The following is a 9,468-nucleotide window of genomic DNA, read 5'->3' on the forward strand; positions in this document are numbered from 1 at the left end:
GTACAAACCAAACCTAATGGACTCGATTAGAGCACCCACAACGGGTCTTCGTCCATTCTCACACAAATGCTGAAAATTGCTTTTTGAATAAAAAACAATAAAAGAGGAAAGAGAGGGTGTGAAAATTTTCGCCTGTCCGAAAATTTATGAAGAGCAAATATGGGGCCTGGTTGTCAGTGCATGTGGTCTCATTGCTTTGTTTTTTGCTTTTCTCAATTCAAAACGACGAGTACCAGTATACATACACCAAAAGCACATCGTATAACATTGGCAAATAAAATAAGTGGGTAGAGTGAAAGGGTGATATGGATATGTGGGGTATAATAAAGTATGAAAGATAAGAAAAGTTGAGTATTTGTTAATGTAGTGTTTTTTTTGATGTTTTTTGATAAATTTTGGTGGTGAGTAGGTGACGGGTGAAAAGTATAGAGTGAAAATTTCACCATTGCGGATGGTCTTAGGCCCCAAGTTCACCAATTAACCAACCCACAGTCTTCATCACACAACCCAAGGCACATTTTTACAACCGTCTCTTAGATGCGAATATCCAAGTATCCAAATCCAAAGACAGAAATAAGTCAAATCTACTCATATTCTCCGATAGGCGGATACATCGAAGACAACTCAAGTTCAACAGTATATAAACAAACCCCCCCACTACTCTTCCGTCTTCTTTAGTAAAAACATAGTCACTCTCCATCAACACATAAACCCCACGAAATCAATCAAGTCAACTTAACCAAACACTACATGGCGGCAGCAGCGGTGGCCAACGGCGGTATCTCCGCCGTCAAATCTACTTCTCCGGCGGAAGTTGCGAGATATTCGACTGTGTACAGCGAACTTCAGAGAAGCCGGATCGATCACTCTCTTCCATTGCCACGTGTCCTCACCGGAAACTTCTCCGTCGTCGACGGCCCTATCAGCTCCGCCGCCGGAAATCCTGGTCTCTCTCTCTCTCTTCCTTCTTTTTATACGATTTTTAAATTTATTTTTATCAGATTTGTTGTGATTTTACTGTTTTTGTTGATGTGATTTGGTAAGAATGATAATGTAGGGAATGTAGAGATCTTGTTTTGATTGCGGAACGGCGTAAATTTGTGAGAGTTGAGTGATTTTATTAGGTTTACTGACTAAGTGATTGAGTGAGTGAATGCGAGCATTTTTTTTATGTGTATCAACTCTTCATTAGTGTTTTTTTGTTCATGTGATTTATGATGTAATTTGTAGGCAATGTAGAGATCTTGTTTTGATTGCGAAACTGTGTAAAAGTTGTTGAAATTTGAGTGATTTTATGAGTTTTATTGATTGACTGAGTGAAAGTGAGAGATTTGTATTGTTTGGGTTTTAATAGTACACTATTGAAAAGTTAATGATCAAGCAAATCGTTGGAGAAATGTCGACTTTGTGTGATTTGTGGGCTATAGGATTGATTTGAAAGGTCGTGTCGACAAAATGCAGTGCGAGCATGGATGTTCAGTTAATTGTTTGCATCTTATATAGATGAATGCTAGCGTTATTGGTATGGGTTGTCTTAAAGATTACATCTTTTGCTTGCTTATGTGAGAGCTGAGGTGTTTGGATGGATATGGGATAGAGAAGTGGTTTTAATGGTTGTATTTTGTCGATAGCAAGTGATCCAAGCATAAATAGGCCGTTATTTGTTTGATTTTATATGGATGAATGCTAGCATTATTGATGTAGTTTGGTGTAAAGATAACATATTTTGCTTGGTTATATGAGACTTGATTGTGACTTCGAGTAATGACGGAGATATTTTTATGGTATTTGTAGAGGAAATTGCAAAGCTATTCCCTTGTGTGTTTGGACAACCGTCTTCGATAATGGTACCCAGTGAATCGGAGGGACTTTCATCTGCTCAAAAGCTCAAGATTGGTGTTGTGTTGTCTGGAGGACAAGCTCCAGGAGGCCACAACGTCATTTGCGGCATTTTTGGTCTGCAGTTTGTTTTTCAAGTTATTGCATTTCTTAATTTAGGAACCCTTCGAAACACATATGGTATGTTGATTTACATTTTCATTCTGCGTTTATGTTTTGGTTTTAGATTACTTGCAAGCTCGAGCCAAGGGTAGCACTATCTATGGTTTCAGAGGTGGCCCTGCCGGGATCATGAAATGCAAATATGTTGAGCTGACCCCGGATTTTGTACATCCTTACAGAAATCAGGTGAGGTTACATCAACATGTTTGATACTCTGATGTTATCCATTGTTTCTGAAATTGATTTGTTGTCATTAGCGGAAGCCTAAGTAAGTGGACTGGTCCTGATAATAGTTTAACAATTCATTGAATTGTGCTTAGTCCAATGCATCCTTTTGTATTTTGTTTACCAAACTGTATAATAACATCTGGTAAGGTTTGTAGGTGATCCCTTTATGTTGTGTTTGAAGCACCCGTCTTGAAATGTTACAAATTTTAATCTTTTCAACACTTGTGCAAATATGAGTACATCTGTCAGTTACCTAGTCACCAAAACAGTCAATAAATGTTGAGATTGAGTCTTGACATTTAGCTTCACCTTTTTTTTTTGTCTTGTTCCCTTGTGATGATTGTGGGAAGAAGTGTTCATGCTTGTCTATCATGTAAATCACATGATTTGCTAGTTAGTGCCAAGATCCAAATGCTAACAATGTTGATAAGAATGAGAATTTTTCTCTTCGCTGGAGGAGGCTAACATAATCTTGAAATTGGGACCCTTATGTCATTGCTTAGTGATTTGCTATTCGGTGAAATGAAGCAGTTGAGGCCGCGTTTGTGCTATTTGTTCAACTAATAGTCACTATCAGTAAATCACTTTCTTAGCATTTTCATAAAAATCATGAAGTTTACAAAGGTTTGTGGGCTCTGTGACAATCTACCTACCACAACTTTTTGGGGATCTGAATTGCATAGTTTGTCCCTTATTGTTGGTCTACTTTCCTCCTAGAACCATGCAAGAGCTGTCTTGACTGTACCTCCGTTTTTACCAATTACCGTATATAACCAAATTACCAAACCCTTGAAAGGTTTCTTTCTGGTTTGATTTTGTTGATTAGTGATTGCACTGTATAAGTTCTGTTTGCATACTTGTAGTGACGGAGCTTAGTCCTGCCTCCAGATATTTTGTCTGAACCTGATTTACTTAGCGGCTTCTACTAGAAATCTTGGGCTGTTTAGCTAAGCTGATTTGGAAAGAAAACACGTATAATGGCACCAAATAACTCAGATCACATTTTTTTATTAATATTTTCCTGTTAGTTCTGAGTCATGATGCTCAAGTTAGTGGTATACGAAGTAGTTCTGATCAGCATACAATATTAATTTGCCATGAACTTGTCTCTTCAGGGTGGGTTCGATATGATCTGCAGTGGTAGGGACAAAATTGAAACTCCTGAACAGGCAAGAACATTTTTTTATCTCATCCCCCCCTCCATTTTGTCTTGTTCTTTAGATTCTGACATACGTTTCCAACAGTTCAAACAAGCAGAAGACACAGCAGTGAAGCTAGATTTAGATGGAATTGTTGTAATTGGCGGTGATGACTCAAATACAAATGCTTGCCTTCTTGCTGAGAACTTCAGGTATAGACAAACACATGCTATTTTCATATTTTAAGCATTGTAAGTAGCAAACTGTGATCTTTTTAGTGAAATATCCACTTTTTCACTAGTCTTTGTGCAATGGCTACATGATCTGTTTTATTCTTCTTTTGTGTTCATCAGGAGTAAAAACTTAAAGGCTCGTGTTATTGGGTGCCCTAAGACTATTGATGGTGATCTTAAATGCAAAGAAGTGCCAGTCAGTTTCGGCTTTGATACTGCTTGCAAGGTATCTTGATAATATCGGTACCATAAAAACATCACCATTTTTAAGTTTTATGAATCTTACTCCTCTTTGCTGAGAGTATTCTATTGCTCCTACTGTTTATGTGCACACAATGGCATAACTTTTGTCCTTTTTTGCAGATCTATGCAGAAATGATTGGAAATGTTATGATTGATGCCCGTTCAACTGGAAAGTACTATCACTGTAAGTAAATGGATGTTAAATTGAAGCATATTGGATTTTTTTCCCTTTGTATACTGTGTAGTTTGTACTCAGTTCATCATGCTAGGGCCTATCGATCTTTTTTGCAGCGGGCCTCTATATATGCCAAAAAAGTACATGGCCAATCAGGCTGTTATCAGCTATCTTTTTGTTTTTAGATCTTTAATTTGTAAGCTTCATCTTCAACATGCCATCTTTGCAATTATTAGGGGTATGAGTGATGGGAGGGGGTATTGTGCATGGAGAAGAAAAAACTAGGGTCACCCATTCAATGCCTTACTCTTTAAACATCAAGGGTAGGAGGTGGGTATAACAGTATAAGTCTTTCCACTATTAAGCAAATAATACTCGGAAATGGCTGGATCTAGAATCTTCAATATGTCATCTTCAATAATAACCTTTAATCTTTCACTGCTCAATAAGTATGTCAACCTTTTGTGTACAATTTGCTGATATTTAACTGTCTTAGATAGTTGATTGTGCATGCTATCATGTTTTTTTGTCTTTATTCATGCTTGTGTACGTACGTATGTTCAATATATCAACCTTTTGTGTAGAGTATAGCTGATATCTAACTATTGTAGATAGAGTATAACCTCTTCACTGTAAGACGCAAGTTGATTTGTGCTTGTTACCACGTTTTTTATGTCTTTCCTCATGGCGTGTCTACGTATGCTTCAACTGTCTCTTAAGATTAATGGAGTAGGAATTTGCACCTTAGCTTAATTGTGTTCGAGTCTTTCATAGCTCTGGCATGCGATTCAGTTCGTGTTTAATTTTGTGCGCAACACAACTGAATGTTGATTGTTATGCTTTTCCAGTTGTACGTCTCATGGGACGAGCAGCCTCACATATCACGTTGGAGTGTGCTTTACAAACTCATCCAAATATTTCTCTTATTGGTGAAGAGGTAAGTCTGTCCATGGTCTTTGCATATTTTCTATTAACATACATGAACCTGGAAGTATGAGCTGTATAGACTTGAGTTGAATGACAAACTTGTTCTCGCATACAAATAAAAAGGATGTCTAACAGCTGCAAGTCTGCAAATTCTGTCCTTGAGTTACTAAGCTCCAGTTGAGTATTCTGTCTTGTCTCAATATTGTTTTACGAGAGATGTTACATTATATTGCTGTAGGTTTTTGCCAAGAATCAAACCTTGAAAAATGTGACAGACTACATGGTAGATATAATATGCAAGCGAGCAGAAAGTGGTTTCAACTACGGTGTCATATTAATACCCGAAGGTCTCATTGATTTCATTCCAGAGGTATGGTACTAGTATAATAGTAAATCTTAACAGTTAGTGAGGATGTTGTGGCTTTTGACTGTTGCATGTTGTCATATGTTTAAGTAGAAGACCTCTCTTGTTATCTCGTGACTCGTCCAGTTGTTATCTCGTGACTCGTCCAGGTTCAAAAGCTCATCGCTGAGCTAAATGAAATACTAGCCCATGAAGTAGTTGATGAAGCCGGCCTCTGGAAAAAGAAATTGACAACCCAGTCTGTGGAGCTATTTGATCTTTTACCACAAGCAATTCAGGAGCAACTAATGCTTGAGAGAGATCCACATGGAAATGTTCAAGTGAGTCCTTAGCCTCATAAATTATGCTATTTACCAATGACTGAGCTTTCATTTCTTTGATGCACATAATACTTCCTTTGTTATAGGTTGCGAAAATTGAGACAGAAAAGATGCTTATTCAGATGGTTGAAACTGAATTAGAGAAGAGGAGGGAACAAGGCTTATACAATGGCCAATTTAGAGGGCAATCCCACTTTTTTGGGTAACTGAACAGTCCTTTTTTTTTGTAGACCAATTTCAATTTAACGTCTTTGCGTGAGATATAGTTTAATGGGCTACCTTGTCTTAACGAAAGAAATATTTGACTATTTAAGGATGCAAAACATAAAATGTAGATGAAACCATTGCTCACTTTGATGGTTATGGATTTCAGTAAAGAAGAAGAATTACTGCATACCTTCTAAATACACAGCCAGATATCTGAATGTGGTAATTTATTCACACAGCTAAAATCTATCTAATGATTTGAATCTGCCGGTCAAAAAAACAGGGGTGAGATTGTGTACACAATTGTACATCTGACCCGCTTTACCCTGTCACAAGCATGGTTTTAAATCGCGGTATCGGTTGCGATCGCGGTCTCGGTACCGGAGTCGCGGAGTCGGGGTCGGCTGTCACGCTCCGAGTCGCGGTTGTCGCGGTGATATTTATTTTGCAAGCTTTTGTGGATATTTTATCATTTATTTACTATTTCATATAAAGTTTAGATTAGTTTTATTTAGGATAATCAATTTGACCAATGCTATACAATTTGTAAGAGCTTTTCATTAAAAAATTTGGCCGGTACAAGTTATAACTCGTTTATATCGCATTCATAGTGGGTCGTATCGGGCCGAGTTGACCGATACATGTTATAAATCGGTCGTCTCGGCCGATACTTTCTTGTTTTTAATTTACCCGATACATCTCGGGATATCTAACCGATACATCTCGGGCGATATGATACGTCTCAGCCGAGATTTTAAACCCTGGTCACAAGTGGGAGCCAATGAGGCGTTGGGGCTATGTTTTCGTTAATATCAGTCTGCCGAAGCAGCCGCCATCATGAATGTACAATAAATCTAGGAGAGGATATTTTTAGGCATAAATTCGCTGACCGTTAGTTAGAGTGCATGTCTTGGATCTGCATTTTAACGGTTATGTTGATTTTTAGTCAAATAGTTGAATACCACTGTTCTCACAATCTTAGTGGGTCGAGCACTAAAGCATGGAATAATGATTACAACGTTTAATTCTAGTTTCATTTTTTGATTATTGATTCTATCTGTTGAATGAAAATAGCAGACCTATTAGTTTGTTAATTACTTCAATTTATCAGGTATGAGGGCAGGTGTGGCTTGCCGACCAACTTTGATTCTTCATATTGTTATGCCTTGGGTTATGCTGCTGGAGCTCTGCTGCATGCTGGGAAGACGGGATTGATCTCCTCGGTATTTTCTGACCCCTTTCTAATTGCTGCCACCTCCATCCCATATATATTTTTTTCCCATTTTACTTTGGTAGTCAACTATGAGCATTTATTTTCTCCAAATATTAGAGATAGTGTAAATTTCGTCATATGGTAGTATAATTGCGAATAAAAAAACAATTTTGTCACTGAAAATTTGAAACTGCTGGATTGTGAGAAAATATCAGTCAAATCAGCATTGTCTGACCACCGTCAAATAAGAAGATCATTAAAGGGATGGATGGTCGGATGTAGGATTATTGTAGAATTTAGATGTATATCGTTCTGTTGATTGTTGGTGGAAAGTGGAAAGGGGGTATTACTATAGTTTATACTAAAATTCCAACTAGAGAAGAGAATCATCAGACTAACCTCTTCGTGCATATCTGTATATATCTATCTTAGCATTATTAATTCATTATTCTTTCATTATGCAGGTGGGTAACCTTGCTGCACCGGTAGAGGAGTGGACTGTTGGTGGAACAGCGTTGACATCTCTTATGGATGTTGAGAGGAGACATGGTACTTTTTTTTTTTTTTTTTTTTTTTTTTTTTTTTTTTAAATCGTTTGATTATATCCCAATGGTCGAGCAATGCCCAGGCCATGGGCAGCCATGGCTAGGCCATGACCGAGCACTGCCTAGGCCATGGGCACCAATGACCGAGCAATGCCGAGGCCATGACCGAGCACTGCCTAGGCCATGGGCACCAATGACCGAGCAATGTCCAGGCCATGACCGAGCACTGCCTGGGCCATGGGCACCAATGACCGAGCAATGCCCACCATGGCTAGGCCATGACCGAGCAATGCCTAGGCCATGGGCACCAATGACCGAGCAATGCCCAGGCCATGGGGACCAATGACCGAGCAATGCCCAGGCCATGATGGCCGAGCACTGCCTAGGCCATGGGCACCAATGACCGATCAATGCCTTGGCCATAGCCACCCATGACCGAGCATTGCCTTGGCCATGGGCACCAAGTGCCTAGGCCATGCCATGGAAAACGGGCATCCCTTGAATAGCCATGCCTAGGCATTTTGAGGTTAGTTGCCTAGGCCATGGGCGTGTGAAATGCCTACGCCAAGGGGCATTTTGAGGTTAGTTGCCTAGGCCATGGGGCATTTTGAGGTTAACAGGCCAGGCCATGACCGTGCATTGCCTAGCCACGGGCGCCTTATGAAGCCATGCGTGGGCATTTTTCAATTCGGAACGGATTTTACAGAGCAACGAAGCGTGAAGCGCTAATTTAGGAGGTTTCTAAGGTAATTATATGATTGGGTGAGCACGAGTCGTAAAGGACAACCAACTGAAAGTCATCCCGACTCGGTTACCTCGATCGCTCCTTAGCACAAGCTATGAAAGACTATACCTCAACTACCGATACGGCATCCCGGGTAACCAGAGTTTAACATTAGCTGAAAGAGTACGAGATCAAGTCGCGTCTTCCTGAATAAAAAAATTCACAAAATTTCGAGTATCTAGGTACGGTAAGGTACCTATGGAGTCTTCTGTTGCATTCTTAAAAGTGATACTCCCTTACGCCGTATACTTGGCTTCTTGTCAGTTCGTCCTCTGTGGCATACAGGTTACTGCCGTTATATGTGGTAGTAATTAGTAATGGTAATGTTGTATACTTTGTAATACTTGCAGGCAAGTTCAAGCCAGTAATTAAGAAAGCAATGGTGGAACTGGAAGGTGAATTTTACGAGTTTTAACAAGTTTCAGGTTGTCTTCTTATATATCCCACTAAATTATGCTCCGGGTCATGTTAATGTAGGTGCACCATTTAAGAAGTTCGCATCCATGCGAGACGAGTGGGCCCACAACAACCGTTATATTAGTCCTGGTAGGTCCTTCATATCCTCCCATTACCGTGTGTTGTGTTTCTTGGCATATAAGCATATTCATGGTGAACAATTACCGTTTGCAGGTCCCATTCAATTTGTGGGCCCTACATCAAATGTCGTCAACCATACCCTTCTGCTGGAGCTTGGAGCTCAATCCTGAAAAGGTTCATGAGTTAGGCTTTTTTAGGATGATTGCCTGCTTGCAATTACGCGCATCTGCAAATTTTTCGATAAAACGTGTGTTTGTTCTTGCACTGAAGAAATAACCTTGGATTTTTTGGGAACCCAATTTGTGGTATTTGGACTTCTTGTTGAGATCTTTTTTTTTTCTAATTTAGATTTTTCAACAAAAAAAAAAGTCCATTTCAGTAAAATTGGTCACGAGTATTACGTTTTTCTCTCAAGGTATAAAAATGAATATTGTAATAGCCATATTTCCAACGGCTCAATTCAATTGTGCATCAACATTCAACAGCAACATTCAAGATATCAAGTTCAACCGCTACTTTCGTGCTTATCCCCCGCTGCGCCACCCAGGGCCG

The 9,468-nt window shown here is 39.3% G+C and overlaps 1 protein-coding gene across 1 annotated transcript; it reads left to right on the forward strand.

Moving 5' to 3' along the window:
• The first annotated feature begins 488 nt into the window (after positions 1-488).
• Positions 489-9,241, forward strand: LOC141642527 (pyrophosphate--fructose 6-phosphate 1-phosphotransferase subunit beta-like). The gene is made up of 16 exons (XM_074451362.1): positions 489-946; positions 1,795-1,956; positions 2,066-2,187; positions 3,345-3,398; positions 3,474-3,580; positions 3,722-3,827; positions 3,965-4,028; positions 4,868-4,956; positions 5,185-5,316; positions 5,460-5,630; positions 5,717-5,832; positions 6,949-7,060; positions 7,515-7,599; positions 8,730-8,774; positions 8,857-8,925; positions 9,010-9,241. The coding sequence occupies exons 1-16, from the start codon at positions 751-753 to the stop codon at positions 9,084-9,086; spliced, it is 1,707 nt and encodes a 568-aa protein (XP_074307463.1). The 5' UTR covers positions 489-750; the 3' UTR covers positions 9,087-9,241.
• The last annotated feature ends 227 nt before the right edge of the window (positions 9,242-9,468 follow it).

This window comes from Silene latifolia, chromosome 2 (genome assembly GCF_048544455.1).
Source record: "Silene latifolia isolate original U9 population chromosome 2, ASM4854445v1, whole genome shotgun sequence".
Taxonomy (NCBI): domain Eukaryota; kingdom Viridiplantae; phylum Streptophyta; class Magnoliopsida; order Caryophyllales; family Caryophyllaceae; genus Silene; species Silene latifolia.

Excerpts from the sequence above, each read along its gene's own strand:
- LOC141642527 (XM_074451362.1), top strand. The coding sequence starts at position 751 with ATGGCGGCAGCAGCGGTGGCCAACGGCGGTATCTCCGCCGTCAAATCT. Across the intron at positions 5,631-5,716 it reads ATCCACATGGAAATGTTCAA|GTTGCGAAAATTGAGACAGA; the intron begins GTGAGTCCTTAG and ends CCTTTGTTATAG. Across the intron at positions 7,600-8,729 it reads GGATGTTGAGAGGAGACATG|GCAAGTTCAAGCCAGTAATT; the intron begins GTACTTTTTTTT and ends TAATACTTGCAG.